Here is an 18,022-nt window from a genome sequence, read left to right as displayed (position 1 = left end):
ACAGCAATATCTACAACAAAGTGATTTTCTCAGCATGAACATTTTTTGTTGTTGGTTTTGTGTTTTTATAGTCATTTTGTGCATTTTTGTTGTCATATTGTATAGTTGTTCTCTAATTTTGAGTTTTTGGGAGTCATTCAGTGTATTTTTGGAGTCATTTTGTATGGGTGTGTTTTTTAAGTTTTTGATTGTAAATCTGTTATTTTTTTAGTATCGTGTAACCATCCTGTGTTCTCATATTTGTCTTGCATATTTTTTAATGTCCTTTTGTTTGTTTAATTTTTTGAGAGTCAATTTTTTGTATTTACTTTGCGGGCTGCACAAAATTAGATGGGGGCTGTATGTGGCCCCCGGACCACCAGTTTCTTATTCCTGGTCTATGGTGGGGCCGGGCCAATGTGAGGAAGCAAACACAAGCAGAGACAGTGAGGCAATGTTTTTATTCTTAACATAGAAAAAAAAACAACAATATATTCATTATACAACAAAAACACACAAACAGTACATTTCAGGATGCTTGTAAATGTTTCTTTTTTGTTGTTATTTCAACTTATTTGTAACACTTGTGTACGTTACAACCACAAGGCATCGTATTGTTTAACATTGACTTTTATTGCTTTGTTTTTACTACTTCAGAGTCATGGTGATTTATCTGTGGCTCCGAGACTAAATATGTTGTCTATCATGTGTTCCATCTTCCCTTTTGTTCTCAGAATTTAATAGTGGTTTTTTTTTCTGTTCTAATAACATTCTATTCTACTTGTAGCACGCGCTTGGAAGATAAAACTGTGCAACACTGCCACCTTCTGGCCAATATGTTGCTTCACCACAGCACTGGAACAGTGAGATAGTGATGATGATGATGATGAAGATATTTCCTCCACAATGTAACCGATTTCAAATGGTGCTAGACATGATGGAAACTCTAAACACCAGAAGAAAACGGTCAGCTTTGCTGAGTCACATTATTAGCGAACACGACTTAGATTCTTCTGACTATTGGACAGGTTTTAATCACAGTAAAGCCTTTATTTATTTATTATACATATTCAAATGTGTTTTAAAATAGTTTAGAACTGTAGTGGCATGTAGTACAGCCAGGGTTGGGGTCAATTACTATTTTCAGTTGCAATTATGTTTTCAATTACCCATGTTCAATTTCAATTACAGTCACCTGCGTTTTTTCCAATTACAATTATTTTTTGTCCTCAGAAAGTCAATAACAATTACATTCTCACTTACTAAAGTTCAATTACAATTAATCTTAATTTATGAGCCTGAAATAAATAACCTAATAAAAGTTAATCTTCCTCTTGTGTTAGCTTTCTGTTAGCATCTCTTATGCTAACGGGTCCTAAATCAGCTGTAAAATACACTATAAACAATTTTCTTTGTATTGGGTACCTTGTTAGTCTTCCTAATCAATGAAAATATAGGGTATACCCCTCAATTTTTTAATGGTAAACTGTGGGATATGAAACACATTTTAATAACTGTTAACTGAGTACGTATGTATAGAACTGTAAATAGAACTGTAACATGGTTCCCCAGTTTTGCGTTAAATCATAATTTACAATTTTTTATCAAATTTTCATGGCAATTACATTTACAAAGTCAATTATCTTAACTCAATTACAACAGCAACAGATTTTTAAGATTACATTACAAATATAATTGATGCCAACCCTTATTACAGATATAACTACATGATAGTTTTATGAGGTTTGTAAAAGCTGATGCCAGTTTGGTTTTCTTCCTGATGTTTGTCCCGCTCAAGAACACCGATTTCAAATGGTGCTAGATCAGACATATTTTTACTCTAAGACACCATCTGAAACCAGTTCCCTGGGGAGGATTCCTCTGGTAGAGACTGGAAGTTTCTCACACATCTGTAATTAAAAGAAGAAGAAGAAGAAGAATGAAATGCAGTCATTACCACTTGGTTCTTAATGATTGGTGTTGATTAGATGGTTCATTAAAGCCGTGGTTCTCAAACTTTTTTGGCTCTAGTACCCCCTTTATCCTATTTCTGAATCCAAGTACCCCCTTTGTGGTTTCCAACCTTTACTGGATCGTGACCCCATTTTGATATCAAGATTTTTTGGCATTTTTTTGACATTTGAAAACGCACACTTCATGTGTTTTTTAATTTATTTTGTAGATTTTCTTGTCAATATGGCAATTTTTTGTGTCTTTGAAGTCCTTTTGTATATGTTGTGTCTTTGTTGTCATTTTGTGTGTTTTATGAGACATTTGTGCATTTTTTTTTTTTTTTATCTTTTTGTGATTTTGTTGTTACTTTTCATACTTTTCTTGACATTTTGCACATTTTGCTATCGCTTTCTGTCTTTCTGGAGTTTTGTGTATTATGTTGTACGTCGCATAACTTCCAACTTCATGAAATACAATTTTGTTTTGGGGGCCGCAAAAAATTAGACTGAGGGCCACATGTGGCGAAACGTAACCATGCAACAATTTCATCATTAGTGGCATTTTAGTCAAAAGACTATGACTAAAACTAGATCAAATGTCATAATTAGCACTGCTAAACTGGAAACTGGAATATAAATATATCTAATATTATGTTCTACCTGAAATAGTTCTGATGACTAAAGTTTGACCGAAATTAATTGCATTGCATTTTAGTCAAAAAAAACTGTAACTAAAACTAAATAAAATGTTGCTGTTTTAATAAGCATTGCTAAACTGAAGATACAGTATAAAATATGATTAATAATCCAAAGAGCAGGCAAGAAGTTAGCAGGAAATGCACTGTAATGTTAATGTTTGTTTTGACATAATAAACCAATTCTAAAAGTTAATTATAAATAATGTGATTTTTTTTTGATTCTTCTATGAATTTCCTCTGACTGCACAGTTCTTTTTAAAGGGGACATATCATGGTTTTAAATCCTTCCTTTTTACATTTAAATCATACAGTTGTGGTCTATATAAAGTGGAACTGCAATGCTTGGGTCTGACTTCCTCATTATTATAGCTCAACCCCTTTTCTGATGTGCTTCTGAGAGCAACTCGTTTTGGTGCGGTCTCTTTAAATGGAAATGAGACACTCCATACTCGGCCCCCTCTTCAGGTGACACTCGGTTCAACTCCGCCCTGCTCGGCCATTTTTGTAGTTTGATAGAAGAGATACGGCTATGTAGCGGCGCAAAAACTTTTTATTCAGAGGTTCTTTACAAAATGTCAACAACAGAAGACTTGTCCATCCAGCCTTACATGTTCCAGCCAGAGTCTGACCCAGCGGAGCGAGATGAAGATGAAGATGAACCTGCAGAACCCTAACAAGTGAGCTAACACAAGCACCGAGCTAACGCTAGCGCCAAGCTAACGTCACGAAATGCATTTTAATACAGTCTTTTCAAAGACAAAAACGGCAAAATGAAATGACTAATGAAAACTTTAGACTTAAATCAAATCACGTAGGCCATATCATCAAGGATCTAAAACGAGCACACAGCGCTAACATATGAAGACGGTGAAACTGCTAATGCTAACAAAACAATGACAGGGACGCCTTATCATCACTTTTTAGCGTTATTTACAGCTGACCGAAGTGCTCTGTTCGTCGTCTCCAAAGATAGAAGGAATTGAACCCTCAATCAGACAAAGTCTTTCTGTAAATCCTTCTTTATACTGGTGGAGGTTGCTGAAGTAGTCATCCTTGAAGTGCTTCACGCACACAAAAATGACCTTACCCACAGATGTGGCTACATTTCTGTGAAAAATAAAACTCAACCAGGCACTTTGAAAAGGTTCTGATGCTGGGAGACGGTGTAATGAAGCGTGTGGGTTACTACATCCAACAACTGAACATTTTGACTTATCCTCTCGTAACTTCGGCATCCTTGAGCTTGGACTACAAAATAAAAGCGAGAAATAAAAATGGCGGATTGCTCGAAGTGTTGGACCTGGAGTTGATGTCCTAATTTGGCAGTTCCGCTGCAAATACTGTGATGTAATAGTTAAAAAAACGTAATAGAGAATAGAAAAATCGAAACAGATTGAAAAATATGAGCAAAACAGAATATAAAGATATCTACAGAGCACCTGAAGAGACTAATTAGATTTTTTCTGTACTTCTACGCACTCTAAATATACAACAAAATGCATTTAAGGGCTAAAAAAGTGGATTTAGCATGATATGTCCCCTTTAAAGTAGTTTAAAAACTCGTTACTTGGATGACTTTGCTTCCATCACTCCTGATGAATTAGGACCTGTAATCTTTAAGAGGATTAACCACCTACTCAGGTCACACACACACACACACACACACACACACACACACACACACACACACACACACACACACACACACACACACACACACACACACACACACACACACACACACACACACACACACACACACACACACACACAGGTTATTTTTAGGCCATTGACTTCCCAGGGAGTGATCAAATAGAACAACTAACACCTATTTTCTATTTTTAGACCGCTGTGACTTACCAGTAACTCCTCAGGGTGAGTTAATACTAGGGATGTTTATTGCCTGGCATCTGGCGATACGATTCGTATCCCGATACGATACGATATATCCCGATATTAAAGTATGAGGCGATTATTGAGATTTTTTTTTTTTAAATATATGACTTAAGAAACATCTAATGTGTAAATGTGTACACCTTCATGACAACATTATTTATGAAATATATTTTATTGGCATATTTTACACTCAAAAAATTGGTTTTAATGTGCCATGTGCCAACAACTTAAAATAAAAAAATCTGCCTGTGGCTTTTAAACCAACTTGACTTTAGTGCAACTTAAGGCCTTAATTGTCATTAAAATGTCTTAAAAAGTCTGAAATTTTAAAACATAATAAGTGTGATTTTATGATTGTAATTTGTCTCACATTTCAAAATAAATGGTAATATTTGTTTTTTTTTGGTTTTTCCTGTCCAACAAAGATTTTTCTTTAATGGTTTTTATTTTTTGTATTTTAGATTTTTGGCTATTTTTGTCATCATCTTGTATTTTTCAAGTGATTTTGATAATTTTTTTGTGTATTTTACTGTCATATTGTGTATTTTTGTGTGTTTACAATTGCACTAAAAAAAAATACCCTAACCCAGACACTGTAAGCAACCGGCGGCCTGGGGGCCACATGCGGCCCTCGGTCTAATTTTAGGTAAATACACTTAATAATTTGAAAAATACACAAAATGAACAAAATATACACAAAATTTAGACCAACATCACAAAACACGACTATAAAAAATACCAAAAATAAGTATACAAAACAAAATTTACCATTATATTTACAACATAATTGTAATTAATTATCAATTACTTATCTTACGTATCTACTACTACCATACATTAGCATTAGTATTAGCTTCTATGAACAACACTTTAAACTGAAAACCAGGAACAGGAAGTAAAAAATGAATGAAAAGCTAACTTCCCTGTACTCTGCTGTATATGATAAATAAATACCTGCAGCTATCCACGATTTAACGCTGTCACACTCGTCTATTAATACATCACCATCATCAACCAAGGCCAGTGGTGCCCTGGGTTTAATTTTAGCATCGTCATCGCTCAACTCCGCACCACCTCCTGTTCTGTAATCTGTTAGTGGGAGGGGTTTGTTTTAATGGGGTTGTGTTGTTTTTTTTTTTAAAGACTCAGGTGATTTTGTTAAACTAAACTTTGTTATTTTTGCCATAGATAAAAGCAGTGAACTTTCATAACTTAGCATTGGTTTTGTTTTCCTCCAGGACTCATAATTCCAATCTAGGTTTTTTATTATTACTTTTTAATGATTTATTTGATGTGTCTTTGTATCTCGGGGCATTTTAACACAGCAAATCAACAAAGCAATGATTATATTTGCACAAGTACGTTGTGTTTGGTTGGTCACGTCTTCATGATGAGAAAAGCAGTACATGAACGCAAAATAACAATACATTAACCACTAATAGTGTTTTTTTTAGTAGATGAAAGTGGGTTAGTTGGTCTAATACAGGGGTCCCCAACCTGTTTTTTTTTTTAATCGTGACCCCATTTTGAACTTTTTCTTCAAAAATGCATTTTTGATCGTGTTTGTTCCAAATACAGAACGACAGGATTAGTGACAAGTAATTTATAATGCATTTTCTCCAAAATGTATTAAAGTGAAAGTATAGAATACAGTTAAGATTGTGTGTTATTTTGAATTTAAAGAATATATTTTTAATCAGTATATATATAATTTTTAAATCAATTAGACATTTCAGACGACCCCATGGTTGAAAAACACTGCAATAATAGACAATAAAAGTAAAATACATTAGCATGATTCTCAGTCAGGAATTAATATTTACATTATCCTTTTTCTTTTCTTTTTTTAGCCATAGTATCCTATCACTTTTAACTTCAAATGTATATTTATTATTATTATTCCAACAATGCCTCCAATTATGTACATTTTTGTTATTCGGTTCCCATTAGTTTTAGCTGTAGGTTTTAAACTAGCACCAGTATGACATCACTAATAGTCTTTGTTTCATTTCTAGTTATTTCCACATTAATCCTTAACATATTATTCAAATAGAAGCAAAAAAAAAAAAAAAAAAAACTCTTGCTGGAATTATTACACGAAAGTCAACGAAACATCAAAGTGATCAGCAGACGCCTCTGAAGAAGACAGTCGAAACATGTCAAGATGAAAGTCAATTTCCTGAAAAACAGTTGTCTGAATAAATTAAACCTTAACATATTATTTTAAAAAAGAACTTACTGGGATTATTTTCATATGCTAACATTTTTTTTCCCAACTTGCTGATGTTAGATTGAAAACTGCTGAGTAATATTTAGGCCCATTACATACAGTATATGACTATTGTTGTCTTTATATGTTATATTATAATTTATTACCATTGCTGATATTTTGCGTTGTACTCTTGTATATCATAAGTTACTGATTATTAGTTAGTCAGATTCCCCCCCATTACTGTTTAATTCAATTCAATTCAACTTTATTTATATAGCGCAAATTAAAACAAAGTCATCTCAATACGCTTTACAAACTATATATAGTAAGAAAGAAAGAGTAGTAGTAATTATTGTGTATTCAATAATAAGTCTTTATTCTTCCCACTCCCTTTTGAGTAAACATATTAATGCAATTATAAGTGTACGTGGATCTTATATATTATTTTTGAACATATCTGATTGTTTTCCATGTAAACAAAGAGTTTTTTGTTCCTTTTATTTTTTGTTTTCTTGTCCCCTGCTCAAAAAATAAAAACAAATAAGTGAAAAATGCAAATATTCAACACTAGTTTGTTTCTGCTCTGACAATAAAATGCAGACAGACCTGCCCTGTGTTTGTGTCCATTTGGCATTTCAACCAGCAGGAGGTGCTGTTTCATCTATTATATGATATCTATGAAAAAGGTAAACATATCCACATCTATGAGCAGGAGAGTCATCATAATTATCATCACATTAATGGTGTCATCTTCCTTTTATGCTACAGTAATGGGGCATTACATGCTCTTAAAGGGATGGACTCTGTTACATTGACTTTTCCTTTAAGGGAACAGGATGACTCAATGCTTTATGTAAACGCTGAATGTTGTGTAATCACATTATCTTTGACCTTTTCATCAAAAATAAAGACGAAAACTGTATTTAAAGAGTGGCATTACATGTGTGTCAAAGTCCCAACCCACGTTTTACCCAACAGCGCCCCCTGGGATTAGGAAATTGTTGTTTTGATCATACATAATGCGAAATAAATATATATATTTATTATATATAAAAGCTGGTTGAGAGTAAGGACGTCCTGGGTTCGCAGTGACGCAGCAAATGTTGCGTTGTTAAAAAAAAAAAAATATTCACAAATCAAGCTGCGTCATCATTGTGTTACTCAACTGAAACTTGAGTTTTAAAGGAGGAAAACAAACCGCGGCGCGTCATGTCAGTGACGTATGCTTGTTAGAATAACTTGTTTATTGAGTAAACATCGTAATAAAAGAAGCAGATGAGCCATGGCAGCTTTAAAAAGAGCCAAACCAGTCCAGAATATGAACTGCGTAACATCGTCTGCTCCCACAACAGGATTACGCACTGTCCATCTCATGCGCAGCATCCTATTCCGAGCTCTTCCCCCTTCACACGCCATCCATACACATTTCATACTTTGTTTACACTGTCGATCTAAAGCATAATGATCCAAACTACAGTCGAGTTGTAAATGGAGCACAACCACAACAGTAGCAGCGCCTTCAGCCATCAGATCAGAGCGGAAATTCCCACTGGATTCACGAGGCTCGTCGGACTTTGCGCTGACGCAGTTTCATTTACCTGTTGTTGGATCAGTGATGAAACATTACCGATTACGCAAAGTGTTCAAAAAGCTATTCCACCGACGATATTCTGAGTTCTGGGTGTTTGTGAAGAAGACTTAAGTTGTTTTATTTTATTCATTCTGTTACACTTTCCTGGGCTTTTTTTTTTTATTATTTATTTTTTTTATTTTCTACCTTTTTTCCATCCAGTGGCCGAATGGTTATGAATTACATGGAGCTATTCTCAACGCGACATACGCAACAATATGTGGTTAAAGCCCTACAGTTACAGTAACACATAAACGACTTACGGGTTTAATGTCAGGCATGAGGAGGGAGGAGGGACAGGCAGTGCATGGCCGGCTCCACTCAGGCCCAGTCCTCCTGGTCCTCCCGGTCCTCCTGGTCCTCACTGGTCGTTAATGGTCGCCACTGGTCCGCCACGTTCCCGTCCCGGTCTTTAATGTTCCTGTTATCAATCTGGAAGCGCACGTTTGTCACGCTGGATTCCCCCCTAACGATTTTCCATAGCGCAACACACAAGCCCCGCCCCCTGACACTCCCCCGCCCGCCCATTGGTCGACGCGTTCAGCAGCGTTTCCTCGTCCCAGGAATCACATGTGGCTGACGCATGTTTACAAACATAGGTGAAGTCACATGGTATGACCGCTGTTTTTACCGTAAAGCGACTGTGTCTGACGTAACTATCGAGTAGAATGCCAGCGGCTGCGTTTTTTTTTTGTTTATTGAAAACATTAGGCTGCATTACGTTATCAACAAACATTTATGTTAGAACTTAGAATAATGACCGATATGAGCATTAATATATAGGAAAGAACAGTTTTTGTTTTTGTTATCGTTTTGTGTAATTGTGTTGTCAATTCATTATTTCTCTCCCATTTTGTGCATTTGTGTTGTCGTTTTATACGTTATTATAGTCTTTTTGTCTATTTTTTTGTTGTCAATTTGTATATTTCTCTCATTTTGTGCATTCCTTTTGTCGCTTTATACGTTTTTCTAGTGTTTTTGTGTTTTTGTTATCGTTTTGTGTAATTTTTCATGTCAATTGTGATATTTCTCATTTTTTGCAATTCTGTTGTTTTTTTATTATACGTTTTTATTGCCTAGGGACCTGAAAAATCATGTATTTATTTTATTTTAATTTTTTTGTCAGTCCTAATATAAATATATATTTGTTGGTGTAATCAAAATGTGTCTTGAGCTACCTTTTTATGTAATGTTTCTGTATCTGTTTAACTGTCTTTATTTATTTACTTTCTGTTGTTTATGTCTGATCAGGAGGCCACATTATTAACATTTATGCTAGCATTTAGAATATAGACCGATATATGCATTAATATACAAGAAAGAACAAAGAAGAGTTTGTGATTTGTTATTGTTTTGTGTAATTTTTTTGAGTCAATTTGTATAGTTCTCTCTCCTATTTTCCATATTTCTATTGTCATTTTATATGTTGTTGTTTTATGTACTTTTCTTTCATTCTATGTGTACATCTGAGCCGAGGGCCACATTATCAACATTTGTTAGCATTTACAATTGTGGTCAAATTGAGCATTACAGGAAATAACAAATAATCTACATCATTTTGTGTATTTCTGTTGTCATTTTAAATGTTTTTGTAGTCTTTTTGTGTTTTGTTTTTTTTGTTGTTTTGTATGCTCTTCTGTCATTCTGTGTATTTCAGTGTCATTTTGTGTGTTTTTGCACAAAGCTCAATATATTGACCATTTATTGTAATGTACAACAACATGCAGCACACAAATATGTATATATATATATATATATATGACCAAACTTTCATCACACAGTTTAAGAATGATGTACATTAGAAAGCTTGGTGTTTTGATTACCTAGTTACAACATGAAGAGTACATTTTAAAGGAAATCAAAAGTTGTTATTTTTACTAGGGATGTTTGATACTAGCTTTCATGCCCAACCTTACTAACAGTTATAAATAATATCTCATATGTTCATTGAAACACAAACTTAGACTATTTGCAATGATTAAAACTGTAGAAAAGTGTCCATCCACAGGTTGTCTTCATGAAAGCGTTGTAGTTGGAGCTTCGTTCCTACAACCTGAAAAAAAAACAGAATAAACATATAGTGAGGTCAACTGAAAATATCTAAGATAAAATAAATACTTTTCAAGAAATACCACAAAATTAGATAAGGCCAGCATAAAGAAAATCCTTAGGTAATTATAATAGAAAGATAACTTAAATTAAAAAAAAAAAAAAAACAGTTGAACAAGTCGCCTAAATTCTTTTTTTTTCCACACTTGTTTTAAAACTGAAAAAGTTTCTCTTTTATGCGTTTGCTTGTTTAAACCCTTGTTTATCATCATTAAATTCGGTAAATTATTTTACTGGTGATTTTAAATAGTTCTTTTTTTGCCTACATTATTGTTCTTAATGTTCTTGTGTATGAAATGCACTATACAAGTACATTTGCCTTGCCTTACCTTTTTATTAAATCTTTCCTGCAGTATTATTATTGTTACAGTAGATGGCAGGATAACATTGCCAGGCTTATACTTCCTCGAGCGTCGATGACTTTATCACATACAAAGTCAACTTTTGCACAGGTTTTGTATAGTTTTGAAAATTCTAGAATGTTTTGTAGAAGCAAGATTAGGACCATGTGTGTGTCATGAGATTAGCATTGATGGGACAAAGAGAGGAGAGTGAAATAAGCAAATGTAAGGTCAGGATCAGCCAGAAAAAAAGAGGAAGACATTACTGGTAAATAACAACAGATTTATCCTGTGTGATAAACTGTACAGGCCTGTAAAAAAAATCAAATAAAGAAAATTAAAGCAAAAAATGTAACCTGACAGAAAAAAGTTTCAACCCTGGGCATACAAATCCAAAATTCTACACAACCTCTCATTAACGAAAACAATGTCTTATTCTTTACAATATGATTTCCGACCATTTTTTTAATTGTACTAATGTTGATAGATTTAGTTTTAAATAAATAATAGGCGAGCTAACTATGGTGTGCCGTTTGTAAAAGTTGCGCATGCTAAAAAAAAAACAAAACAGCAACTTTTTGCAACATTTAAATGCTAAATATTAAATTTAGATGTTAAATTAAATATAAATGTTAAATATAAATTTTAAATTCAAATTTTAAATATAAATAAATAATGAGAATATAAAAAATAGGCTTGCTAACTCTGGCATTTACTGTAATGTTGATGAAACTACATTGTGCCTGTCAAATAAACAATTAATAATACAAAAAAAAAAAAGGTTTTCATAGAAAATTTAGATGAAATGAATTTTAAATTCTCCTGGCATTTGTTTTACCCCATCAGTTGCTACAAGAGCATTCAGAGAGCGCAAGTGCCAGATATGGACATTTTTTCCCCATTAATAACAATACAATCGGTCCAAAAAAATTTTGGCACGCCCATTTTCTTTCCGAAAAATTGCAAAAAATGCACAATCGGGATGAAACTTGGTGGAGAAATTGAGGAAACAATCCAACATAACTGAGTCAAGATTCCCAAACTTTGGTCAATTACGAACCAAAATACGATTTTTTTTTTTTTTTCACCAATGTTTAGAGAGAGCATAAGGAGTATCTATAGTTAAAAGTTTGTCAACATTTGTTGCTTTTTTACAGAAAAATAAATGAATAAATAAATAAACACCGGTGAAAATATGACCTTGGCAGCAGGACATGCACATAGTGAGAAAATGCTTATTTTATTTGATAAAGACTTTTGAACTATTGAACGTCAATATTTAGCTGAAACTTGTTTGTATATACAGTATATATATATTTTTTTTTTTTTGGGGGGGGTCGGGGGGGGGGGCGCGGATCTTTACCTTTTTTTGCACAAACCAGAAGTGATTTAATTACAGAGAAAGTTCAGTTTCTTTGCACAATCCCAGGACTTGAAGTCATGTTCCTCAAGGGAGAGGACTCCACAGTGGTCATTCCAGGCAGGGCACTGCGGCATCGTCTTTCCCCTCCCAGCCGCAAAGATTTTCCTTTCTAAATGTCCTCGCTGCATCACCCAGAGCCAGTTGTTGGATAAGTAACGCAGGTTGATCCACAAATGGTTCGTCTGTGCTTCTCTGGAAGACTGAAGAGTTTTAACCACGGAACCTTCTGTTTGCAGGTTGACCAGTGTCTTGCCTAGTTGATGACAGTGCTCCATCGCTTTTTCCCAAGTCTTGTTTTCCTTCACCAAAACTACTTTGGTCTGAAAGCAGTTGAAAGTTGCTTTTATGCTACAATTCTTTAGATGCCAGCCTTGTGTACTTTTGGTCCCACATTTCACTGCCTTCATTTTCTCATCATTAGTTAACTGGGTATATGACATGATTTTCCCCCCTGACCACCTCAAACTGTCAGAGTCATCCAGGTGAAGACCGATCCAAGATTCGGGTAAAGATTTGTTCGTCCATGAGAGGCTAAGATTTCCATCCTCATATTTACTGTTAATGGAGAGCAAATCAGTGTGATGCTCTCTGCAGTACTTTTGGGCGTCCAACCAGGTTTTTCTTACATTAACATAAACATGTTCTTTCTCAGTGTATAAAGCCTCCCCGAGAAGATCTGATAAAACCAGGAGCAAGAAAAGGCTCGTCCACATCTTCAGGCGATTTCAATGTATTTTCGATCGACAGAACATCCAAAGCTGCTGATATCAGAGGACTCAGGCATAGACAGGTGTACTAATATGGAACCGCATTCAAATGAGCACGCAAATGAGCATACAAATGAGGTAGAAATGGAAGACGTATAATGTATTTCGTCCCTTAAGTAAGACGTATTTGGCTAAGACCAGAAGCTCAAGGACATATTCACGGTCAACTAAGACAAGGCAAGGAAAGTGAAATTTATTTGTATATTGATAATTTCATACCCAAGACAATTCAATGTGCTTTACATGATTAAAAAGTGCAACAGAAAACATTAGTTTTAACACAACAGTAAAATGATAAATGAAGTGATTAAAAAAGAAAGGTGACACATTACGAGTGCTTATTCTACATATTTGATCTTCTTTCAAATGAACCAATAAAAACTGTTAGGTGACCTGATCAGTTCAGCTCAAATCAAATAAAAGTGATAATAAATAAACATGCTGTTTTACATGTGTCACTTTGGATACAAATATATGATTTGTTTTTTCATGGCAGACATTCAAACTACAACTTCTGAACAGGCTCTCACAAATTTAAAATGATTTTAGATTAGTAATATTCTGTAACACCAGTGAATAACAAATAACACTTTCACGAACAAATTGTCGTCATTCACTGCCGTTAAAAAACTGAAGGAAATAAAAAGAGAGGGCAGTGTTACGCCTAGGTGAGTGGGAAGGGAACAGGGAAGGGAAAGTCAGGGTAGGAAATGAAAGGGGTGGGGAAGAAGTGACTGCTTTAAAGTGAGAGTGAGATGTGATGTTATAGTTGTGCATATTGTGCCTATTGTGTTGTGAAATCCATTCAGCCAGTCTGGTGACAAATGTGAAGCTTAGGTATAATGGTGGTGGCTGTGGACAGAGGGAAGGAGTGAGTGGTTATACCTAAAACTGGTATTTGGGATCATCATGTCTAAGATTAAGCCCAGTATGAATTTATCCCACAGCCCAAGACATGCCAGTGCGTCCACGACCAAAGTTTGTGCAAGATCTGCTTCTGCGAAACCAGGCGCCGCCCCGGGCCCAAAGAGGCTGCCAGGCTAGCAGAGAGAGCGGGGGCCAAGGAACCACATGCCGCCCCCCGACCGAGCAGGCCCCCAGACGCCCCAGAGACCACAGGCCGAGAGGCAGCCACCGCCCCCCACACACACACCCGAAAAAGCCCCAAGGGGCCGACGGCCCAGTGTGGCCCGCCACCAACCCCAACCACAGCAGAGTACTTTAACATATCAGCTGAACATCTTCTGAGCATTTTTAACAATCACATCACCAACTATAAGTGTGTGAGGTCCTGGATTTGGCTTAGCTTTTGATTTCCTGGCTCTAAGTTTCTCATGTACGCATGTTTGTTTGTTTGTTTGTTTGTTTGAAACCCCTGTTACCTTTTATTAATTCTTCCCTACAGTACTGTTATTGTTACAGTAGATGGCAGGATAACATTGCCAGGCTTATACTTCCTCTAGCTTCAATGACTTTACCACATACAAAGCTAACTTTTCGACAGGGTTTGTAAAGTTTAGAAAATTCTAGAGTGTTTTGAAGGTGTATATCAAGATTAGGACCATGTGTGTCGTAAGAATAGCTTTGATGGGACAAAGAGAGGAGAGTGAAATAAGGAAACATTGTAAACATTGTTTGGTGGGCGAGGCTTAGTCTGGAGGTAAAACCACAATTGTCTTGGGTTTTTTTTCTGAGCCAGAGTGTCCGCTGGAATCCTATAAAACTTGAATTTACGTCCGCTAACATTATTCCTCCTATTCTGGCACTCGAACACACAACAAAGCTGTAATATTACTAGCCTCCACAGTCTTTAGCCAGCGGCATTTCCTGTTTTTGCCTCCAGCCACGTCACTCGTCATGACGTGGGCCAATAAGGGGTCTATAGTGAACAAGGACAAATTGGTAATGAGTTTCACCTGTGTGGAGATTTAAAAGAATGAACAATTAAAGAAATGTAATAAGAATGAAACCTAACAGAAAAAAAGTTGACCCGGAACCGAACTTAAGACCTTGGACATGTAAATCCAAAATTCTACACAGTCATCCTCTTATTGACAGAGGATTTATTCTATTCATAGGCAATTCACGTTGAATTCATTTTAAATTCTCCTGGCATTTACTTTACCCTGTCAGCTAGCACAAGAGCACTCAGAGAGCGCAAGCCTCCGCCAAGCGCCAGATGTTGAGATTTCTGGATCCAATCTGGATGAAACTTGAAAACTGAGCAACCAACCTGACATAAACTACTTTCATTTTCATAATGTTTGGTCATTTACGAACCAAGATGTTCATTTTTGAAATTGCTTGGATGTATATTTGGGAAAAAAAAAAGAAAAAAAAAATAGCTTTTTTTGCACAAACCTGAGGTGATTTATTTACAGAGGAAGTTTAGTTTCTTTGCACAATCCCAGGACATGAAGTCATGTTCCTCAAGGGAGAGGACTCCACAGTGGTCATTCCAGGCAGGGCACTGCGGCATCGTCTTTCCCCTCCCAGCCGCAAAGATTTTACTTTGTAAATGTCCTTGCTCCATCACCCAGAGCCAGTTGTTGGATAAGTAACGCAGGTTGATCCACAAATGGTTCGTCTGTGCTTCTCTGGAAGACTGAAGAGCTTTAACCACTGAATCTTCTGTGAGCAGGTTGACCAGTGTCTTGCCTAGTTGATGACAGTGCTCCATCGCTTTTTCCCAAGTCTTGTTTTCCTTCACCAAAACTACTGTGTTCTGAAAGCAGTTGAAAGTTCGCTTCAGTTTACAGTCCTTTAGATGCCAGCCATGTTTACTTTTGGTCCCACAATTCGCTTTCTTCATTTTCTCATCATTAGTTAACAGGGTATATGATACGATTTCCCCCCCTGACCACCTCAAACTGTCAGAGTCATCCTGGTAAAGACCGATCCAAGAGTCGGGTAAAGCTTTGTTCGCCCATGAGAGGCTAAGATTTCCATCCTCATATTTACTGTTAATGGAGAGCAAATCAGTGTGATGCTCTCTGCAGTACTTTTGGGCGTCCAACCAGGTTTTCCTTTCATCAACATAAACATGTTCTTCCTCAGTGTAGCAGAAAGTTTCCCCGAGAAGATCTGATAAAACCAGGAAATTGAAAAGTCTCGTCCACATCTTCAAAGTTCTTTCGATCTTGAGAACATCCAAAGCTGCTGATTCTGATTCTGATTCTGATCACAGTGCACTCAGGCATTGAAGGTGCACTCATATGGAACCATATTCAAATGAGCACACAAATGAAGTAGAAAGGGAAGACGTGTGACGTTTTGGTTAGCATTATTATGTTCTTTCAGTCAGAATTATTTGGCTGAGACCAAAAACCCAACAAGATATTTAAATTATGGTCAACTAATGATTTTATTGCAAATTTCAGTGGGAATTTAGTCCATTATTATTTTTGCATCTCTAAATTATACTACTGAAGTTAGGTTTTGAATACCTGATTTGTTTTTTTTTTTATGGTAAAAACATTCAAATTACTTCTTCTGAACAGGCTCTCACGAATTTAGTATTAGTTTTATTGGGAGTACAATGATTTGTAACCACGTCGAAAATAATAATAATTTTGATTTTTACTATAGAAACAAGGTGATCTGATATTAACTTAAGTTTTACAGATTAATATTATTCTGTAATTTTAGTGAATAACAAATGGACACTTTCACTAACAAATCATCATCATTCAGTGCCTTAAAATAATTTTCTTAATGAGATTTCAGGGTTTATCCAAGTTGCTCGGTTTAATGAAGAAGTGTATTGCCACACGTTGCTCTGTCATCCATATGATGGTATTTAGAGTTTTGATTATGTATATATATATATTTAAAAACAGATATAAATATTTTATAATAATTTTGCATTCTACACATGTATTTGTAAATCCTTAAGCTAGTCCATAGATAGGCAGCTTTTATCATCTGAGAGCCACATTATCAACATTCATGTCAGCATTTAGAATAATGACCTGAATGATCTGAACATTAATACAGGAAAAAACAAAGGGTTTGTGCATTTTTGGAGTCATTTTGTGTGTTTTCCTAATTATGTATTTTTTTGTTATTTTAGTTTTTTTTTTTTTTTTTTTTTAGGTTATTTTGTACATTCTGGGGCAGATTCACTAAGATTTGAAATAAAGGGTGGTAAAAACTGTTGCTTTCCTAAATCCTTTAGTGTCGTAGTTTCCTCACCTGCTATTCGGAATTCACTTGCAGCAATCATTAGTGCACTTGCAGAATTGGTGCAGACCGCCCTTATTTAAATGAGCATTTCGTACATGATGTGTAGAGGTTGAACATGAGTGCGCGGAAGCCAAAATAAAAAATTTGAAGCAGCAAAGTTGGAGGTGTTAGTAGAGGAAACTAATAAAAAAAAATGGATGAATTACAGCAGATAGATAGATAGATAGATAGATAGATAGATAGATAGATAGATAGATAGATAGATAGATATTCTTTATTCATCCCGCAGTTAAAAAATGTACAAGGATGTGACTGTGAGTGACGGATGGTCGCGGCTGATCGTGTGCATGTGTGAGACAGTGATCGGCGGAGGAGAGATGGACGCAGGTCGAGCTTTTTCTCTCTCTCTCTCTCTCACACACACACACACACACACACACAACTGGAGCCTTTTTTCCATCTGCCCTGTGTTTTGTGCCCACATTTACTGCAGCAATGATCACTGCGTGTGTGTTTGCACCTGCTTGTCAGTCGTACTATTTTCTGGTACTATTCATGCTCCCCCTGGGAGATCCACCTACTATGCATATTCATTAAGGGGAAACTCACTAAATGGATTGAGAACTCATTGGAATGCGCAGCGGCGGCGCACTTCTGATTCCCTGGGCTTTGTACTCCTTTTAGCGCGTGGAGTGACTTTTGCTCACGTTTCAATACCGCTAAACCTTTAGTGATTCCGCCCCTCTGGTTAGTGTTGTCACTTTTGCTTTTGTCCTTTTGTGTCCTCTTTTTTTTTTAAAGTTTTTGGAGTCATTTTATGCATTTACAAT

At 35.7% G+C, this 18,022-nt stretch overlaps 1 protein-coding gene across 1 annotated transcript; it reads right to left on the bottom strand.

Moving 5' to 3' along the window:
• Window positions 1–10,253: 10,253 nt before the first annotated feature.
• LOC114462921 (C-type mannose receptor 2-like) lies at window positions 10,254–16,481 on the bottom strand. Its single transcript, XM_028446027.1, has 3 exons — window positions 15,387–16,481; window positions 12,181–12,964; window positions 10,254–10,420 (listed from the first exon to the last, which is right to left on the bottom strand). Exons 1-2 carry the CDS (start codon window positions 16,126–16,128, stop codon window positions 12,207–12,209), a joined length of 1,500 nt encoding a protein of 499 aa, XP_028301828.1. The 5' UTR covers window positions 16,129–16,481; the 3' UTR covers window positions 10,254–10,420; window positions 12,181–12,206.
• Between the last annotated feature and the right edge of the window lie 1,541 nt (window positions 16,482–18,022).

This window comes from Gouania willdenowi, chromosome 5 (genome assembly GCF_900634775.1).
Source record: "Gouania willdenowi chromosome 5, fGouWil2.1, whole genome shotgun sequence".
Classification (NCBI taxonomy): Eukaryota; Metazoa; Chordata; class Actinopteri; order Blenniiformes; family Gobiesocidae; genus Gouania; species Gouania willdenowi.
Note: the sequence above shows the minus strand (reverse complement) of the source record. Positions and strands in the feature narration are given on the sequence as shown.

Bases quoted from the DNA above. Each gene is read 5' to 3' on its own strand.
- LOC114462921 (XM_028446027.1), bottom strand. From the start codon at position 16,128: ATGTGGACGAGACTTTTCAATTTCCTGGTTTTATCAGATCTTCTCGGG. The intron at 12,965-15,386 runs GTAAATAAATCA...AAATACATTGAA, and splicing joins AAAGAAACTAAACTTCCTCT to ATCGCCTGAAGATGTGGACG.